The 21,403-nt window shown below is 45.7% G+C and overlaps 1 protein-coding gene and 1 long non-coding RNA gene across 2 annotated transcripts in view; both read left to right on the top strand.

Annotated features, from left to right (window-relative positions):
• The first annotated feature begins 619 nt into the window (after nucleotides 1–619).
• On the top strand, nucleotides 620–8,063 carry LOC144598495 (uncharacterized). The gene is made up of 3 exons (XR_013547872.1): nucleotides 620–974; nucleotides 6,563–6,616; nucleotides 8,014–8,063. It is a non-coding gene; the product is annotated as an uncharacterized LOC144598495 (long non-coding RNA).
• A 31-nt stretch (nucleotides 8,064–8,094) lies between these two features.
• Nucleotides 8,095–21,403, top strand: part of LOC144598643 (suppressor of tumorigenicity 14 protein homolog) — a 39,624-nt gene continuing 26,315 nt past the window's right edge. The window contains exons 1-5 of the mRNA XM_078408853.1: nucleotides 8,095–8,158; nucleotides 9,815–9,981; nucleotides 11,349–11,419; nucleotides 16,312–16,487; nucleotides 18,751–18,786. Coding sequence (XP_078264979.1) covers nucleotides 8,095–8,158; nucleotides 9,815–9,981; nucleotides 11,349–11,419; nucleotides 16,312–16,487; nucleotides 18,751–18,786 — 514 coding nt within the window. The remainder of the gene's footprint in view (nucleotides 8,159–9,814; nucleotides 9,982–11,348; nucleotides 11,420–16,311; nucleotides 16,488–18,750; nucleotides 18,787–21,403) is intronic.

The raw sequence follows: 21,403 nt of genomic DNA, 5'->3' as shown, positions 1-21,403 counted from the left end.
TTCCTTTTTTTCTTTAACATCGCTCGAGGTTTTTAAACCAATTAAGGAAAATGTTCCAAGATTGCCTGGAACTCATTGGTCCCTGAGCCCGTGGTTCCTCGATATCACTGAGTTCGTGCCTGTGGCCAAAACAAACCTGGCTTTTGTTTGTGTGTGGGTTCGGATGCAGTTGAAATATAAAGAGTCCAATTAAAACAAAACTTCCACGACAAGCTGCAAATTCCAACTTGCTGACGCAGGTAGCCGGGAAGGGGGCGGAGATCCGCGAGGTGGGTTATTCCCGCTGAAGGCTTCTACACAGAGCTGGCTGCTCCTCCCCGCCAAGTGAGCCTGGCGCCCGGACCCAGTGCTAGCGCGACCCGTCCGCCCGCCCAAGCAAAGAGTCGGGTCCCGCCGCTGCCCACGACCCGGTGCCATCGCATCGCCCCACGTCAAACTCTCTGACCTCCGGTCTGCAGCGTCCCGTCCCGTCCCGTCCCCCCGCCCGCCAGTCAAACTCAGAGGAAAAGTTTAAAGTCTGTCAACTTTGAGAAAAGTTTCTGTCAACTTTGAGAAGTTTAAGTCTTTGAGAAGGGTTTAACTTTGAGAAAAGTTTGTCAACTTTGAGAAGAGATTAAGTCTTTCAGAAGAATTTAAATTTGAGAAGAGTTTGTCAACTTTAAGAAAAGTTTGTCAAGTTTGAGAAAAGTTGTCAACTTTGAGAAGAGTTTGAGCCTTTGAGAAGAGTTTGTCAACTTCCAGCGAAGTTGCCACAACTTTCCAACCTGCCTCACCTGGAGCCGCCGCTTCCGGGTGGAGAGGGGACGGGACGGGACTGGACGGGACGGAGCAGCCTCCTGCGGTCGGCCGGGGATCGGTCGAGGGACGGACGGATGGCCGTCTGCGCGCTGCAGATGACCCAGGTCCTCGACCGCCAGGAGCCGGTGGATGGTGGCGAGCAGTGGCCGCGGCTTCTCAACAGCCAACCTGGGCAGGTGAGATGCGCGAACTCCGGAGACCCCTGCCCACCCTCCCCCTGCCTACCCTCCCTCCCCCCCCCTACCTACCCTCGCCCCCCCCTACCCTCCCTCTCCCCCCCCTACCCTCCCTCTCCCCCCCCTACCCTCCCTCTCCCCCCCCTACCCTCCCTCTCCCCCCTGCCTACCACCCTCCCTCCCTATGGCCCTATAGAAGTTTGTTTGTTCTCGTCACTTGCAAGATGCGTCTTGACTTTTCTCTCTCTCTTATCGATTGCTTGTTTCCCCTTTTCTATATCGGAAAATTTCACAATCCTCGATTACTGCTCTTTTAAGCAACATAAACTGTCTGTCTTTAATCTAACGTTGTGGCGGCACCCACTACAACGTGATCATTATTTTGTTAGTCATGGCTGGACCACTTTTCTTGTCAGGACTTTTGTTCCTCAGGATTCTATGTCCCAGTTGTCATCCCTTTCAACTCAACTTCCCAATCTACACAAGCCTCAACCATTGTCATTTCCTTTGTATAAATGTAAGATACTGGATTTGGTTTGAACTAAATCTCTTTTAATCTTTATATAGAAACATGGAAACATCGAAAGATAGCAGTAGGAATCTCTGACCTACCCTGCCAGCAATTATGACCTTGCCTGACCCTCTACCTCAATGCCATCGTCTCAGAATCATATCCTTTCATGCCCTTTATTTCCAGAAAGCTACCTACTTTCTTGCATAAATTCGGTGACTTGGCCCCACGCTCTTTGTGGCAGAGAATTCCTTATATTTATTGTCCTCTTAAATATAGAAATTTGTTCTCATCCCTGTCCCAAATGTCTTCTCCTTCACTGATTGAGAATGATCAGCCATGATCACATTGAATGGCGGTGCTGGCTCGAAGGGCCGAATGGCCTACTCCTGCACCTATTGTCTATTGTCTATTGAAGACTGACCCCCACGTTCTACAACCTCTTGCCAAGAGATCCAATCTCCCTGCATCCACCCTGTCATGGATTTACAGGGTTCAATGAAACCTCTTCCCAGTCTCCTAAACTCGAGTGGATACAGACGCCAGAGATCCAGCCCACCGCCATCCCAGGAATCATTCTGATGAACATTTGTTGCTCTTCTTCCATGCCAAGTGTACCTTCTCTGGGTATGAGGCCCCAAAATGGACACAAGAACAGGAGAGGTCTGTATAGTTGTAGTAATTACACTTGTGGTAATTGTAGCATCAGAATATGATTATTGTGTTCCCAAAACCCCTTAACTACAAGATTATAAAAGTAACCAATCAGCATGACATAACATGAGATATAACATCCTGAACCCTCATTCGGTCTGAAGTAGGGCCCTGACCAGAAACGACATCTGTCCATCTCCCCCACAGGTGCTGCTGAGTTCTCTGGCACTTTGCTTTCTGTCTTTGTCAACTTGCTGATCTACAAACACATTCATTGTACTGTGCATTAATTTTCTACACCATTATGGCCAATTCGGTTTGCCTGGTTTCTCTGTAGATGGATGATTGCAATGTGCCTGTTGCTTGCCCTTCTCGTTTGCTGTTGGATCTGCAGCTGGTGCTTTGACGACTACACTGCCCATGGACAGCTCTCCCCCCCCCCCCCCCCCCCCCCATAACATCCTGCCCCTCCCCCTTTCTCAACTCCACTGATTTTATGTCTTGACATCCCAAGCTGAAATCTTTTCTCTCTGTGGAAACGAGGAACTGCAGATGCTGATTTACACAAAAGGACACAAATGCTGGCGTAACTCAGCGGGTCAGGCAGCATCTCTGGAATGTGCATAGGTGACGTTTCGAGTCAGGATCTTTCTTCAGACTGAACAGTTCTGAGCTGAAACTTTTCTCTTTGTTGCCTTTATCCCATCCTCCCTTTCCACTCTTACCCATTTCTTCTGTGTATCAAAGATCCAGAAATATTTAATTCCTGAAAATTGGTCACTTTACACAGCTGTTCCTCCAGTGAACATCACATGCCTCTTGTACCTTGAGGTTTCTAAATGCAGCCTGCTGCAATACAGTGTGCATTTTCCATGCTCAGATCCAGATTGGAGCCAAGTGTGATGTTTGCTTGCTCTGCCCCACGCTGACATCATCAGGGCAATTCCCCTTTTTCACAATACTCCACCACCGCCCTGATATTGCTCTGTAACTTGAGAATTCTCCCTCGCCGTCTGGAAGTTTTGCCACACCCTCTTCTTTCGTTATGCAGCTTAAATCTGATCAAAGTGAAACTGTAACTGGATGGGTCCTCTTTCTCCAGTGCCTCACTGTCCCTCCTGAATTGAAACCCTTTTTCATTAACCCAATTTTTGAGCCACTCTCCGATCTGATTGACCATAAGACAATTTGCACATGACAGTAAAACACTGTAATCTGGGGATTATTGTGTTTTGTGCAGTTTTGCTTTTTAATTTTTATCCAGCCATTAATATTCTTCAAGTGGAACCATCTTCTTGTCCTGTCCATGTCATTAGTTCCCTCGTGAACCAAGATCACGCTCTTTCTGCTCGAAGGTTCTGGCCTTTTCCTACCTCCAGTTCCCTTCCTTCTACTTTTAGTCTGAAGAAGGGTCCCGACCTGAAATGTCACCCATCCTTTTTCTCCAGAGATGCTGCCTGACCCGCTGAGTTACTCCAGCACTTTTGTGTCCATCTTTCCCCTCCAAGTTCTGCTCCAGCTCTCAGCTGACCTCACCTCCTGGGTGACTAGTGCCAGAGTCAGGAAGGACATAGACCTCTGGAAAGGTTTGGAGAAGGCTAACTTCCATGGAGTCTTCCTCAGACAAAGCTCTTGCACTGTCTTCGTCACAACAATTGCTTGCTTCATCAGGGTGATGGGCCCCAACTCCTGGCAATGCTCCTGAGCCAAGCACTGTTTGAAAATATCTCCAAGCAAGAGACTACACATGTCTTCTTTGCCTGTGTCCCAACCCTCCTCGTCTTTCTTGCTGAAATATTGCCCTTCACATCCAACAAGCCCCATGCTGGAGTGGAGCTGATCTACAGGAGGTAGAAACATAGAAAATAGGTGCAGGAGTAGGCCATTCGGCCCTTCGACCCAGCACCGTCATTCAATATGATCATGGCTAATCATCCAGAATCAGTTCCCCGTTCCTGCTTTCTCCCCATATCCCTTGATTCTGTTAGCCCTAAGAGCTATATCTAACTCTCTCTTGAATACATCCAGTGAATTGGCCTCCTCTGCTTTCTGTGGCAGATAATTCCACAGATTCACAACTCTCTGGGTGAAGAAGTTTTTCCTCACCCCAGTCCTAAATGGCCTACCACTTATTCTTAAACTGTGACCCCTCGTTCTGGACATTGGGAACATTTTTCTGCATCCAGCCTGTCAATCCCTTAAGAATTTTATATGATTCTATAAGATTCCCTCTCATCCTTCTAAATTCCAGTGAATATCAACCCAGACGATCCATTCTTTCATCATACATTGCCTTCCATAATGTTTGGGACAAAGATCCATCATTTATTTATTTGCCTCTTTCCTCCACAATTTGAGATTTGTAATAGTCAAAAAAGCCCATTTTTATACATTTTGATTTCACCATGTAGAAATTACAGCAGTGTTTATACATAGTTCCACCATTTCAGGGCACCATAATGTCTGGGACACAGCAATGTTATGTAAATGAAAGTAGTCATGTTAATGTATTAACATATCCTTTGCATGCAATGACTGCTTGAAGGCTGCAATTCATGGACATCACCAGTTGCTGGGTGAGTTCCCTGGTGATGCTCTGCCAGGCCTGTATTGCAGCCATTTTTAGCTTATACTTGTTTTGGGGGCTAGTCCCCTTCAGTTTTCTCTTCAGCATATAAAAGACATGCTCAATTGGGTTCAGATCGGGTGATTGACTTGGCCACTCAAGAATTTACCATTTTTTAGCTTTGAAAAACTCCTTTGTTGCTTTAGCAGTATGTTTGGGATCATTGTCTTGCTGTAGTATGATCTGCTGGCCAATGAGTTTTGAGGCATTTGTTTGAACTTGAGCAGATCGGATGTGTCTATACTCTTCAGAATTCATTATGCTACTACCATCGGCAGTTGTATCATCAATGAAGATAAGTACCTTCAGCAGCCATACATGCCCAGGCCATAACACACCCACCACTGTTTTTCACAGATGAGGTGGTATGCTTTGGATCTTGAGCAATTCCTTCTCTCCTCCATACTTTGCTCTTGCCATCACTCTGATATGTTAATCTTCATCTCATCTGTCCACAAGACCTTTGTCCAGAACTGTGGTTGCTCTTTTAAGTACTTCTTGGCAAACTGTAACCTGGCCGTCCTATTTTTGCAGCTAACCAGTGGTTTGCATCTTGCAGTGTAGCCTCTCTATTTCTGTTCATGAAGTCTTTAGTGGACAGTGGCCATTGACAAATCCACACCTGACTCCTGAAGAGTGTTTCTGATCTGTTGGACAGGTGTTTGGTTTTTTTCTTTATTATAGAGAGAATTCTTCTGTCATCAGCTGTGGAGGTCTTCCTTAGCCTGCCAGTCCCTTTGCGATTAGTAAACTCACCAGTGTTTTCTTTCTTCTTAATGATGTTCCAAACAGTTGATTTTGGCAAGCCTACGGTTTGGCTGATGTCTCTAACAGTTTTATTCTTGTTTCTCAGTCTCATAATGGCTTCTTTGACTTTCATTGGCACAACTTTGGTCCTCATGTTGATAACAGCAATAAAAGTTTCCAAAGGTGATGGAAAGTGGAGGAAAGACTGGGTGCTGAGAGCTCTCTTATACCTGCATTAAGGAGGCAATTAAACACACCTGAGCAATTACAAACACCTGTGAAGCCATGTGTCCCAAACACTATGGTGCCCTGAAATGGGGGGGCTATGTATAAACACAGTTGTGATTTCTACATGGTGAAACCAAAATGTATAAAAATGGCCTTTAATAAAATCTGACAATGTGCACGTTAACCATATGTGATTTTTTTTTCTATTACAAATCTCAAATTGTGGAGTACAGAGGCAAATAAATAAATGATAGGTCTTCATCCCAAACATTATGGAGGGCACTGCATGTCAGTCCCGCCATCCCGGGAATTAACCTGGTGAACCTAAGCTGCACTCCCTCAGTAGCAAGAATGCTACTTGTTATTGAAAGAGGTAACTGTTCAACCTCCACCGCTGAACCAAGATCACTCCAACCTCAGCATCAGATGGTTCTCATGTGTGTTCATGCACAGAACTAAGCATTTGGTTCATCGATGAGTCATTCAGAAAAGCAATCAGGGAGTGGAGTTTTTCATGAAATCGTGTCCATGTTCAGGAAAGGAGATGAATCCTTTTGCATTAATTGGCAAGGACGGTCCCTATTGACTAAAACTGGGAAAACCACTAGAAGGTCCTCCTCGAATGCCTCATCCCAGTGGCTGAAGGGCTACACTACAGGGAGCAATAAGGGTTCCATGTGGAAAGAGAAATACGCCTGGTCTTCACCTTGTGAGAGGTCCATGAAGGGATGGGTGCAGCATTGGGCTCCATCACCGACCCAACCCCATTGCAGATTGAGGTCAAACAAGTTATATGGTTCCATCCTCTTCATCTCTTCACAGGCAACAGACCACTTGCTGGAACAAGGGACACAGAGTGCTGGAGTAACTCAGCAGGTCAGGCACCATCTCTGGATAGGTGACGTATCGGGTCGGGATCCTGCTTCGGGCTGACGTAGTGTGGGGGAAGGTGGGAGAGAGGTGGGACGTGAAAAAGCCTGGGAAGTGATGGGTGGATACAGTTGAGGGGGGCTGCTTGGCAGACAGGTGGACTAAGGCAGGGATGAAAAGGAGGTAAACGGCCGTGAGATAAGGAGAGAAGAGCATGAAGTGTGGGGCCTACTTCTTGCTGGATTGGTTATTGTACAGACTGAATGGGTGACTGTGGCACCCCCACCACTGCCATTCTGGAAGCAGGTTCACTGACCAGAGGTCATTCTGCAGAAGATCACAACAAAAACTGTGGTGGGGAAATTACATAGATATGTGTGGAGAGGATTACATAGAAACATAGAAAATAGGTGCAGGTGGAGGCCATTTGGCCCTTCGAGCCAGCGCGCTATTCATTGTGATCATGGCTGATCATCCACAATCAATAACCCGTGCCTGCCTTCCCATATACTGATTCCGCTAACCCCTAGAGCTCTATCTAATTCTCTTTTAAATTCATCCAGTGAATTGGCCTCCATTGCCTTCTGTGGCAGAAAATTCCACACATTCACAACTCTCTGGGTGACATTTGTTTTCTCATCACAGTTTTAAATGGTCTCCCCTTTATTCTTAGACTGTGGCCCCTGGTTCTGGACTCCCCCAATATTGGGAACATATTTCCTGCATCTAGCTTGTCCAGTCCTTTTTATAATTTTATATGTTTCTATAAGATCCCCTTTCGTTCTTCTAAATTCCAGTGAATACAAGCCCAGTCTTTCCAATCTTTCCTCATATGACAGTCCCGCCATTCCAGGGATTAACCTCGTGAACTTATGCTGTACTGCCTCAATAGCAAGGATGTCCTTCCTCAAATTAGGAGACCAAAACTGCACACAATAATCCAGATGTGGTCTCACCAGGGCCCTGTACAACTGCAGAAGGACCTCTTTGCTCCTATACTCAAATCCTCTCGTTATGAAGGCCAACATGCCATTAGCTTTCTTCACTGCCTGCTGTAGGATTGTGAGAGAGAGAGAGGATCTATATGCATTTGTAGAGGCTGATTAGGGATAGTCAGCATGGTTTTGTACATGGGAGATCGTGTCTCATGAATTTGATTGTTTTAAAAAAAAATATCCAAGAAGGTTGATGAGGACAAGGCTGTAGACATTGTCTTTATGCACTTTAGCAAGACCTTTGATAAGGTTCTGCATGATAGGGAGTGTGACGTGTTTTAGCTGGAGAGAGGAAATGTAAACAGTGCACAGGTAACTTGCAGACTGCATCGCGTTAGGATTCTTATTGCTAACTCATTTGTATAAACGTGTAAATATCTGAAATCATTTTTTAAAATCTTTCTACAGGAAGGTAAAAATAGACAACCGAGAAGTCTGATTCTACAAAATATTTGCAACAAAACCGTCTTCTGGAGGTGTAAAGTGTGGATGTGTCTTTTGGCTGTGGTAGTATTAATCACCACTTTATTTTCCACTGTAATATTCGGCATCAGTGAGTAAAATACTTATTTTTAATAGTTTTTTTAATATATGATTCCCATCATTGATGTGACACCGTGAGCAAATACTGCATATTTGTACATAAACCTGGACTGGACGTTGATCCTATTTAAACATATTTCAGGCATAAATAATCTACAACCCCTCAAATAAAGATGACACTGGTGGGACTAGTGTAGATGGGGCAACTTGGTCGGCAGGGACAGGTTGGGCTGAAGGGCCTGTTTCCGTGCTGTGTGACCCTGTGACATTATTGTTACCCTGCCTAACTACTATTTAGATTTTTTTAGATTTAGAGATACAGCGCAGAAACAGGCCCTGCGGCCCACCGGGTCCGTGCCGCCCAGCGATCCCCGCACACTAACACTATCCTACACACACTAGGGACAATTTTTGCATTTGCCCAGCCAATTAACCTACATACCTGTATGTCTTTGGAGTGTGGGAGGAAACCGAAGATCTCGGAGAAAACCCACGCAGGTCACGGGGAGAACGTACAAACTCCGTACAGACGGCGCCCGTAGTCAGGATCGAACCTGAGTCTCCAGCACTGCATTCGCTGTAAGGCAGCAACTCTACCGCTGCGCCACCGTGCCGCCATTTCAGTGTGTTGGGAGGGAGAGGAAGAGCAGGAATCACAGTGGGGGGGGGGGGGAATAGTAAGGGAGGGTTCCACAGAGGGGGTGGGGGGAGAGTTAGGGAGGTCCCATAGTGTGTGTGTGGGGGGGGGGGGGGAGGAGGAGGTTAGGGGGAGGTCCCACAGTGGTGGGGGGGAGAGGGGCGGTGAGGTAGAGTTTGTGTCTACGGTTTGAACCAGCATCTGCAGTTTAGTTTAGAGATACAGGATAGAACCAGGCCCTTCGGCCCACTGAGTCCATGCTGACCACCGATCACCCATTCACACTGGGTCTGAAGAAGGGTCTCGACCCAAAACGTCACCCATTCCTTTTCTCCAGAGATGCTGTCTGTCCCGCTGAGTTACTCCAGCGTTTTGTGTCTACCTTTGATTTAAAACAGCATCTGCAGTTCTTTCCAAAATCACACTAGTTCTATGTTGACCAACTTTCTCATTCACTCCCTGCACACTGGGGACAATTTACAGTGGGCAAATTAACCTACAAACCCGCACAGAAACACCTCCTTGCCTGGATTGCTGAGCCCCTACTCTGCTGTGACGCATTGAAATGCAACCTGCTTGGAGGCCCAGGTTTAGCATCGTGAAGATGGATTCACATCAAATCAAAACATTTATTTTGGGAATAAATTCAAGTTCATTTTTTAATAGCTTTACCAATCCATGCTGCACCAAGAAAAACGTAAAACGAATTTAATATTATTTTCCGTCTTGATGTTTGTGCTGATAATGTTGTGGAATAAGTCATCTTGTATAACTTTGTAACAATATTATTAACTCTTGCAATGTTTTTTAGACAGAGAGGTACCGATACATATCAATTAAAAATTAAGCTACATCTATCGATAAATATCCTGAGTTACTACATCTTTTTGTGTCTATGGTTTGAACCAGCATCTGCAGTTCCTTCCTACACGAATCTCTTGAGGATTTTGTTTTTAAAACCCTGCGAGAGAAGGAAAGCCTCTTGAATGTAATGTTTGTGGATAATTTAGTTATTGCTTCATGTTTCAGGAGCCACACCACTTGATGATGAGTTCATCGATCCTAACCTCAGGATTCTGGGAGCGCCCCGGTATTACGTTGGAAGTATGAAGCTTTCCAGAGGCTCATTCACTCCTGAACTGGCAACACCCCAATCTAGGAACTTCTCCTCCTTGTCAAACACACTGAAGACCATGGTAAGAGAGTGAGTAAATATCAGCACTAGTTAATCATCTCTTTAAACACAGACCATCTTTCTGTTGACAATAGCAGAAGATGCCAGTACTGAAGCCATTGAATAAAATGTTCTCCAACAAACTTGCTTGGAATCAGTTCCAGACAATCAAGATGTGTTTGCTTTAATTGTTTAATAATCAGAAATAATTTACAAAGCCACAGGCTACACATAGGAGTCGGACTAATTGGCTCCCTCTTTCAGAGTGGTGGGGCAGGCTGGATGCCGTATGATTCCATGTGTGAGTGGGCTTAAGGTTGGCGTAGAACTGCCAGCATTGAACGAAGCATGTTTTAATTTAAGGTGCCCTGCTTATTCAACTGTCTTACATTTCACATTAGTTCATGTTTAATCAAAATGGAGTAACAGCTTGCAATTAGTTTAGCATTTTTAGATACAGCATGGAAACCGGCCCTTCGACCTACCAAGTCCACGCCGACCATCGATCACCCATTCACACTAGTTCTATGTCATCCCACTTTCTCATCCACTCCCCACGTACAAGGGACAATTTACAAAGGGGCAATTAACCTGCAAATTTACACGTCTTTGGGATGTGGGAGGAAACTGGAGCACCTGGGGGAAACCCATGCAGTCACAGGGAGAACATACAAACTCTGCACAGACTGCACCCGAGGTCAGGATAGAACCCGGGTCCAGGATAGAACCTGAGAACCCGGGTCTCTGGCATTGTGAAGCAGCAGCTCTACCATTGTGCTGCCCGTAACAGCATCAATCATGTGATTATTAACTCTATATTTTAGGAAAAACAAAGTATTTGGTTTTAGCCTCTGTGTCCACACATTACAAATCTGAATGCCTACCCTGATGATCGGTCAGAAGTTACAGCAGCAGCTCCAGTTAATATCTCTCTCTGACAAGGAGCAAACAGCTTTACTGAACAGTGCAGTCACCATTGCAACCATCAAACTGCGAGAAATGATTTACAATCTTGTTTAAGATGATTATAAAAACTTAACAACTTATTTAGAATGGTGCAGTGCAAGCTTTACTTCTCATTGGTGGTAATGTGGGAATTGATATCTTTGTCCTATGAACTGACACGAGCTCCTCGGACTATTTTTAATTGGACTTTACCTTGCATTAAACGTTATGGCCTTCACCCTGTATCTGTACACTGTGGACGGCTTGATTGTAATCATGTGTTGTCTTTCTGCTGATTGGCTAGCACGCAGGAAAAAAGCTTTTCACTGTACCTCGCTCGGTACACATGACAATAACCTAAACTAAAACAGTATTTTGGAGTTTAGTTATTTTGGAGATTTGCAGCTTGTCGTGCTTAATACCAGAAGTATTATTATTTTCCAGCTGCAGCAACTCTACAGCACATCCCCAGCACTTGGCTATTACTTTGTGGACAGCGATGTCTTCTCGTTTAGGTAAAACAGAACCTGTCCATTAGATAATTACTAATCAGTGATTTAAAGTGATTAGTGTGTATATAACATTGGAGAGTAAAACCTACCATCCAGTTTTATATCTGTTCATTTGTGGGATTATAACGTGCAGCATTCGGGTACAAGGATGTGTACTGGGTACTGGGTGGTGAGCTGGGTACTCGGCTTGGATATGCACACACTTGGTGCACTCATAGCTTTTAGTGAGGAACAGTTGATGATGTCTCCTTGTTTGTGAGCAAAGCTGGAGTAGAATATACAACAGCACAGGAACAGGCCCTTTGGCCCACTATGTCTGTGCTGAACATGATGCCGTTATTGGTCTGAGTTATTGCCAAGTTAGTGATCTGCCTGCACGTGATCCACATACCCCCATTCCCTGCATATCCATGTGCCTATCCAAAAGCCTCAACACCGCCATCGTATCTGTCTCCACCACTACCCCCGGCAGCACGTTCCAGGCACCTACCACCCTCTGCGCGTGAAAATAAAGCCTGCTTTGCACATCTCCTTTAAACTTTGCCCCTCTCACCTTAAATCCATGCGCGCTTTGATATATGTACCCCAAGTAAAAGGTTCTGACTGTCTACCCTATCTATGCCTCATAATCTCAAATACTTCTATCAGGTCTCCCTGCAACATCTAACATTCCAGAGGTCTAAGTAATTTTATAAAACTGTGTACTTCTAAGAATGGTGTTATGCCTATTTACGACTGTAGGTCGAATCAAAAGCTTTAATGCTCTTTGGGGGAAAAAATGGTGATTAAAAATGCTTTATTCCTTTGAGAATAATATTCTGACAACAGTCATGTTAACCATATACATTTCAGCAAATACATTTTAGTTTGAAATAATAAGTAAAGTCTTTGTCTGCAGAGAGGGCTTAAAACTGGTGCTAGTTAATCAGTGGACCAGTGCACACTATTCCATCTTCCTCAACGTTGAATTCTACAAAGGGTGGCTAAGATGTCCACTATCAGTACAGCACAGCGAGTCAAGTCTGACATTCTGCCATTTAATGAGATCATGAGTGATACTTGTATCTGTCTCTTGCCTGCAACTCTTGGATAACAAAATTTAACCAATCCCGTGTTTGAGATTGTCAATTGACTTGGCATCAATTTAAAGTGAATCATTCCAAAGCGCGACCACACTTTAGCTGAAAAACAGTCTTAGTTTTCTCTCCCCTCTAAACCTTCACCAATCAATGTGATCGATGGTCGGTGTGGACTCGGTGGGCAGAAGGACTTGTTAGAGTTATACAGCACGTAAACAGGCCCTTCAGCCCAAATTTCCCATGCCAACGTGCCCCATCGACACGACGTACAGGTATGTAGGTTAATTGGCTGGGTAAATGTAAAAATTGTCCCTAGTGGGTGTAGGATAGTGTTAATGTACGGGGATCACTGGGCGGCACGGACTTGGAGGGCCGAAAAGGCCTGTTTCCGGCTGTAGATATATGATATGATATGATATGATTCCCACCTGCTCGCGTTTGGCCCATATCCTTCTAAACCTTTCCTATTCATGTACCTGTCCAAGTGTTTTTTTTTAACTGTGTGATAACACCTGCAAACTATTTCTAAACTAAACTGTAAATCTTGGCATTGATCAGCATCACATACTCTCCTGCTGAACTTCCAGTGAAATTCCATGCTGCATCTATAAACTAAACTATTGGGGAATTTGAGAAAAGGCAACAAAAGGAAGTAAATTCTTGTGACCCAATAATAGTTCAAAAGGGGATTTTTGGCAAATGCATATTCAGCCTCACAGTGCAGATTTGAAGCAGTCAGCTGTTTTAATTCCGGATGTAACTATCTGTAAACTGGTTTGTGACTATTTTTAAAATGTTCTAATGAAATGTAATGCAGGAGTCGCCAGCCACAGAACATGTCCCTCTTAATGTGTAGGAAAGAACTGCAGATGCTGGTTTAAATCAAAGGTAGACACAAAATGCTGGAGTAACTCAGCGGGGCAGGTAGCATCTCTGGAGAGAAGGAATGGGTGACGTTTTGGGTTGAGACCCTTCTTCATACTGATATGACTGTTCAGCAGCAATGCACAGGCCAAAGGTTGGAGATTCCTGTTTATCTTGGCTCAGTAAATATCTGCTAATGATGCTAAGGATGCACTTTTTACTGCAGCTGGTGACTAAAAATAAAACATTCAAAATTTAATAGCCACAATTTATTTTCTGCACAACTGCATCTGTCATTTTGACAATTTGGGTTCCTGGCAACAATGTATAAAAAGCGAATTTTGCATCAGTTTTTGTTGCACAGCAGTCTTATAGAATATAGAGATCACAAAGTCAATGTATAGTGTAAAGAAGCTCTGAAAGAGTAAGTAAAGTATGAAATCAGCATGGAGGAGCGGCGATCGTAGGGAACTCGTACATCATGTCTTGCTGTCTCTATGGTTATTGATTGCTCACGAAGATGGACACAAAGTGCTGGAGTAACTCAGTGGATCAGGCAGCATCACTGGAAAAGAGGAATAGGTGACATTTCAGGTCAGAACCATTCTTCAGACTGACTCTGAACGCTCTCAGTCACTTTCCCTGGGCAAGATTCAAAAACTAGAGGGCACAGGCTTGAGGTGAGAGGAGAGAGATTTAAGAGCTCGGGGACAACTCTTTCACTCAGTGAGTAGTCTATCTGGAATGAGCTGCCAGTGGAAGCTGTAGAAGCAGATTCAATTATGACTTTTAAAAGATATTGGGACAGATATATGGATAGGAGGAGTATAATGGGGCAAATGCAGGCAAGTGGGACAAGCCCAATGTGCCATCTTGGTAGGAATGAAGAAGGCGGACTGAAGGGCCTGTTTCCATGCTGTACAACTGTGTGGCTCCGAATGAACAGCTTGCTCCAGCTGTTTCTGATCTTAAATCCGTCTCGTTACGCAGTGCATTCGTACAAGGCTATTGTGGATATCTGCAGGTACAGAGCACTTGCTTTCAACGGGTGAAGGCAATTTAAATGCCCCCTATAGCATGGACACATGTTGGATTCATTTGCTGACATTTGGAATCGGGCAATTCTAGTTGGTGGGCGGTGTGGCTGTGAATGATACCCATGTCAGGTGGAACAATGCAGGTTCCAGCTAATTGTTACATGGCCTCTTGTAAATACGTCTTCTGTAAGGAGGGGAGAGGATTCTAAAATTAGAGAGGATAGGCTTAAGGTGAGAGCAGAGAGATTTAAGAGGGCAAAGTTTTCAGTCAGAGGGTAGTTCGTACCTATAATGAGCTGCCCAGAGGAAGCTGTAGAAGCAGATACAACTACATCTATTTAAAGACATTCAGACATATCTATGAAGAGGAAAGGGTTTAGAATGCAGGCAAATGGAACTAGCCCATTATGCCAACAGTCGGCATGGACAAGGTGGGCCGAAGGGCCTGTTTCTGTGCTGCAATTCTGTGGAAGGGACGAGTGAGGCTAGTTCCGTACAGCATGGCTGGAGATGCTTGTTGATGGCTTTGTGTCGCCCTGACAACTACACTCACAGAAGGTTCTAGAAGTCTCCTTGCCCACGAGTAGATGCAGGGGCGCCCACAAACAAAACTGGGGCCATGCATCTGATTGCATGCCGTTGAGAAGTGAATGCCCATGGTGTAGGATGCTATGGGGAAACACCACTCACAACGAGCTGGGCTCTCAATTATAATCCAGGGGAGCAGATATGTTGTGATGAGCACCGACCACCTCACTCTGACTGGGTGGGCCACGTTAGCGGCAGCAAACCACACTCATCAGCCTCGACACTGTACACGATCACCATTATACACTCCAAGCTAGTGTATGTTGTGTGCGGGGCATACGTTTGAAGTGAGGGGGGAAAGATTTAATAGCAACCTGAGGGGCAACTTTTTTATAGTACATGGAACGAGCTGCTGAAGGAGGTAGTTGAGGCAGATACCTCAACAGCCATGAAGGAGGGGGAGGAAAGGAAGACCTGCTGTGGATACTTTGTAAGTGCCCTTTATGTGGCAACTATTTGCATACCTTGGGTATGAAAGCAAAGTGTTTCACTGTGACTTGTCACATGTGACAATAAAGTATTAATTCATTCGTTCATAACATTTCAGAGAAATAGATAGGAAAAGGTTGAGAGGGCTATGGTCCAAATGCAGGCAGGTGGCACTAGTGTAGATGGGGCATGTTGGTCGGTGTAGGCAAGTTGGATTGTTGGGCCTGTTTCCCTGCTGGATGACTCTAAGTGGTCTCTTGGCTGATGTACATTTTCCAAATGTTTGACTAGCTGCTGTATAAGCAGACTGCTTACCCCAGGGGCGATTGCTATTGACGGGCACATTATCTTTTAGACTTTGGCGATGCAGCGTGGAAACAGGCACATCGACCCACCGAGTCCGTGTCGATCAGCAATCCCTGTGCATAAACACTATCCTACACACTAGGGACAATTAAGTAGTTTTTACCGAAACCAATTAACCTACAAACATGTTTGGTTTTGAAATGTGGAAAGAAACGGGAACAGCCAGAGAAAACCCACGCGGTCACAGGGATAATGTACAAACTCCATAAAGACAGCCCCCGTAGTCAGGATTGAACCCGGGTCTCTGGCGCTCTAAGGCAGCAACTCTACCGCTGCGCCACTGTGCCGCCCATTCAGCTGCTGATGATTCAAAGCAGAAATGTCCCTGGCCCACGGGGGTCCACTCCAACACTCCAGCCAAAGGCAACCCTCTCTTAGACCGGGCCGAGTACATTCTGATGCCTGTGGTTTTGTTACCCTGTCATTGACCAAATCGTGATGCCTCACACCGTTCACTGAGGCTGTTATTACATCGTTTTGATTAAAAAGCATTACCCCCTCTTGTTCTGATCTGACTGTTTTTTCTGTGCAGCAACGGCAGCATTATTGCCCATTACTGGTTGCAGTTTGCGTTACCGAAGGAAGCAGAGCTTTTCATTAGATACACGCTGAGTATTGAAGTATTGATCAATGTATTGCGGCAGCATCTCCACACCCTAGCTGTGAGGCGGATCACAGAGGTCGATCCATCCTCTGTCACACTGCAAGGTAAGAAACCGACTTGCACTCTGAACTGGGGCAAAGGCAGCTGTCTTCTTGTGTGGCTGCATCAGGCGGAGCATAGAGCCAAGGCACGTGGGCACCAAATGTCACGACCTGCTGAGGTTCTACCTGTTTCTGGGTGTTGGAAAGGATGGGCCTGGCGCAGATGCCACGCAATGTGCCAGTCAGCTGGACATTGCCGCACCATCTGTCGTTTGTGGAAAGGTTCTTCTGGACCAACACCTTTGACCACAAGTCCATCGGGCAGTGGTCAGCACGGAATGTCTGGCAGGCACTGCAGGGGAATGACTCCATGGATCCTGTGGCGTGGTTCCCACAGCAGACCGCCCAGCTTGTCTGGCGAAATGCCTCATCGCCAGAACTCACCAACAAGCACCAAGACCTGGCTTGGCTGGCGGTGAGGGGAGCCCTCCCAGTCAGATCCTTCCTGCACCGCTGGAACCTCACTACCAGCGCACTCTGCCCTCGGGACGGCTGCTATGGAGAGGAGACGGTTGCCCACCTCTTCGCAGAGTGTGGATTTGCAAAGAGCCTGGAGAGGTTTGCAAGGGTCCCTGGCACGATTTATTCCAAACAGCTCCGTCACAGAGGACTCTGTGATCTACAGACTGTTCCCAGGGACACATTCCGAGACTGACAGCGAGTGCCGCTGGAAGGTCATCAACTCTGTGAAAGACGCTCTTTGCTCTGCCCGAGCTTTGTTGACCTCCCAGCGGAGCGAGCTGTCCGTGGGGGAATGTTGCCGTCTGGCCCGCTGCAGACTGCAGGAGTACGTGCTGAGGGACGCACTGAAGCTTGGTGCAGCCAACGCCAAGGCTCTGTGGGGGAGGACCACAGTCTAGGGTCCTTCCGCTGCTGGACATGGGGGGCAGGGTGTGGTGGAGAGAGACGCCCCTCCAAATAAAGGAAGGGACTCCATGCCAGTGGGCCACATGAGTGGCAAGGGTGGGGGGTAATTTAGTGCAATTGGTGTATTGAATATCTGTATTGAATGTATGTATAGCCTCCGAGAATGTCGGATGTTTTGGAAGGAACATGTTTTGTATATATTTATTTCTTGAATAAAGTATTTTAAAATAATTTTTTTAAAAGGCAGCTGTAAAACAGCATAACTAAACCAATTGACAATTATACACTTCTGTTATAATCTGGGCCATTCCCTCTCTTGGATGGGATTAAGCATGAATTTTTAAATGCTGCTGAATATTGGTAACTTGGTTTATCCCTTTATGATGCCTCAGCAGTCATAGGGCCAACAGCCAGAAAGAGGCCCTTTGGCATAACTCGTCCATACTGACCAAGAATGCTCCCTCTAAAATAATCCCATTTGCCCATGTTTGGCCCAAATCTCATATCCATGGCGGTACAATAACAACATTTAAAAGACATTTAGACAGGTACCCAGGTAGGAAAGGTTTAGAGGGATATGGGCCAAATGTGGGCAAATGGGACTAGCATAGGATCTTGGACGGCATGGAAACCTTTCCTATCCAAGTACCTGTCCAAGTGTCTTATACATTTTGTTATAGTACCTGCCTCAACTACCTTCTCTAGCAGCTTGTTCCATACACCCACCACCCTCTGATTGAAAAAGTTGCCCCTCAGGTTCCTATTAAATCTTTCCCCTCACCTTAAACTTAAGCCCTCTAGTTCTTGAATCCCCTACCCTGAGCATTCACGTAATATTTAATAAATAGAAGGGCTAATGGTAACATTTTATTAGTAATATTAAAGAATTTGTAAAATTAAATACTGAATCTTGATTGTAGCAGACTTGGTGTCAGCAATAGAGTGTTTGATCCATGTTTGATCAATGCCGCAACGAACACAAACAGCGGCTTCTGGGTGTTTAGGTTTGGACTTTGACATTTCTTACTTTTATCACATCTATTCACAAATATAATCTACAGTATTGTGAATGTGCATTTCCTTTATTACATGGCAATCATGTGGCCAATTTTGTTTCTCTAAATTACCCTTTCACATAGCATCTAAAGCCATTCAGTATGCCCTGTCCCACAGCCCTTGGGCAGGGCAGGACTTTATTCCTTGGTGCGCAGGAGACTGAGGGGCAATCTTATATATAGAGACGTGTAAAATCATGAGGGGAATAGATAGGGTGAATGCACAGAATGTTTTGGTCGAGTTGATGGGCCTGTTTCCCTGCTGTTCTAGCATTGTATCACAGGGGAACGCCTCAAAGTGAAAGTGAGGAAGTTATTGACGGTTTATTTTGTATCTTTTACAGTGGCAAATGAACAATACGTTCAAAGTTTGAAAACCGGTAAGTATCTCATTTAGCCTTCGTGAAGAGTGTTCAGAGTAGCAATCATATGAGTTCAGTTTGAATATTGCTTATCACACATTCTTCATCTTAAATCCCTTTAAATTCTCAGCATCCAGAATTATAATATCTGCGATGCAGTGAATATTAGAGACCTCTCTTCTAAAGGTGTCCTCAATAAATCGCGAGTTTGGCAAAATTGAGGTCAATGGGAATTGGACTGACAGAGTTCCTTGAAAACATAGTTGGTGAAATGCCAACCAGATGGCAGGGCAGCAAGGACAGTCAGAGGAAAGAAAGAGTTAACCAGGGGAATTGGTGAGGGGAGGAGAAGGTTGCAGAATGCTGGAGGGCTGTAGGAGGGTAGAGTCCAGGATTACGGTGAAGATTCAGTTGTTTGCGCCTGGGAGGTCTCGAAATCCTCCCTTTGATGAACTCCTCTGCTTAAGCAAAATCTCAACGAGTTGGAGGGTCCTTTCACGACTGTGAAAGACAGCTGGACACTGAGAAAGCTGGCAGGAAGGGTTGCTTTCGGAGGGGTGACGTGACGGATATCTACAAGAGATTGTGGTGTCCGTTTGCTCAGAGGGAACGTGACAAAGAAGGACAGGAAACAAAATGGTGTGAAGATTCAGCTGGGTGTTTGCAGAATGTACGATGCCGTTGGTTCTTTGAATAGTGTTGCCTGAAGACAGCTGGTGTCACTACATGTGGGGTAGGTGCCGCACCGAACAAAGCAAGTGGACTGGTAGCTTCACAATTAATCAGCAAAGCTCCCGACCAGGTGCAGAGTGCAAGAGTCCAACACTAGAACTGGACCCTCTGTCCTGCCATCAGCCACCGGTTAAGCCGAGCTCTCCCTGACTGCAGATTAATCCATTCCTGGAGTCTGCACACCACGGCACACCTAGAGTCATACAGCGTGGAAACAGGCTCATCAGCCCAACTTGCCCACGCCAACCAACATGCCCCATCTACACTCGTCCCATCTGCCCACCCTTGGCCCATATCTCTCAATCTTTCCTATCCATGTATTCATCCAACTATCTCTTAAATGTTGTGATAGTGCCTGCTGAATGTTGTGATAGTACTTGCCCCACCTATCGTGAACCATAGAAACATAGAAAATAGGTGCAGGAGGAGACCATTTGGCCCTTCGAGCCAGCACCACCATTCATTGTGATCACGGCTGATCATCCACAATCAGTAACCCATGCATGCCTTCTCCCCATATCCCTTGGTTCTGCTAGCTCCTAGAGCTCTATCTAACTCTCTTTTAAATTCATCCAGTGAATTGGCCTCTACTGCCTTCTGTGGCAGAGAATGCCACAAATTCACAACTCTCTGGGTGAAAACGTTTTTTCTCACCTCAGTTTTAAATGGCCTCCCCTTTATTCTTAGACTGTGGCCCCTGGTTCTGGACTCCCCCAATTGGGAACATTTTTCCTGCATCGAGCTTGTCCAGTCCTTTTATAATTCTTATACGTTTCTATAAAATCCCCTCTCATCATTCTAAATTCCAGTGAATACAAGCCCAGTCTTTCCAATCTTTCCTACTATGACAGTCCCGTCATCCCGTGGATTAACCTCGTGAACATACGCTGCACTGCCTTAATGGCGAGGATGTCCTTCCTCAAATTAGGAGACCAAATCTGCATGCAATACTCCAGATGTGGTCTCACCAGGGCCCTGCACAAGTGCAGAATGACCTCTTTACTCAGATACTCAAACCCTGCTGCTTTTCAAGCCCAGGAACTTTCCGTAGGAGTTTGAGCATTTGGAGCCTCCCTGAAAAGCTGAGGCCCCGTGACGCACACAACTCCTGGAGTTTCCACTTGGCCCTAGAATTGCGGAGGAGAGTGGACAGCTGTCTCTGCTCCACCCACAGATGTCAATGACTCTTCAGTTTGTCCACAACGATACTCATTATTAACCTTGGCCACAGTGAAATCCTGTCTGAAATACTAAACACATCGTACCTATAATCAGGATGAATGGAGAAACAAAGAACTGCATGTGCTGGTTTACAAAAAAAGACACACAGTGCTGGAGTAACTCAGCGGGTCAGGTAGCATCTGTGGAGAACATGGATAGGTGACGTTTCAGGCCGGTCTCTTCTGGCTGATTGTGGTGGGGATGCATGAGGAGGAGGATGAGGAAGAAGAAAATGAAGAAGCCTGATGAGTGATGAGGAGGAGTTAGGCAGATGGCTGGACAAAAGGATGCGTTTGGTTTGGTGGCTCTGCTCCTTAAGGTTGATCAAGTGATATCCCATCCCTCCTCTCCACCAAACTCCCACCATCGCCAAACCCTCACCTTTGGCCCCGGCTTGCAATCTGTCCCAGCTGTGAGCTGATGCAGGACCTGGGAACATGTCCAACTCCCCCGTCCTGACCTGGTGTGGTCAGGAATGCGTTCTCTGCAGGAATGCGTTTCTTCCAGTCTCACGGGCTCAACGCCAGAGGCAACATCCTCCCACTCCTTTCCTGAGAAGAGACTTTGCCTCCAGCTGCCCACAACGTGCAGTAGCACAGCACAGCAGTGTTTCTCTCACCTTTGTGCAGTATGCCCATTGTTCATCTGAATCTTCTATGAATTAGTCTGGCCTCCTGCATTA

This window comes from Rhinoraja longicauda, chromosome 12, assembly GCF_053455715.1.
Source record: "Rhinoraja longicauda isolate Sanriku21f chromosome 12, sRhiLon1.1, whole genome shotgun sequence".
Taxonomy (NCBI): Eukaryota; Metazoa; Chordata; class Chondrichthyes; order Rajiformes; family Arhynchobatidae; genus Rhinoraja; species Rhinoraja longicauda.
This window is presented reverse-complemented; position numbering and strand designations above follow the sequence as displayed.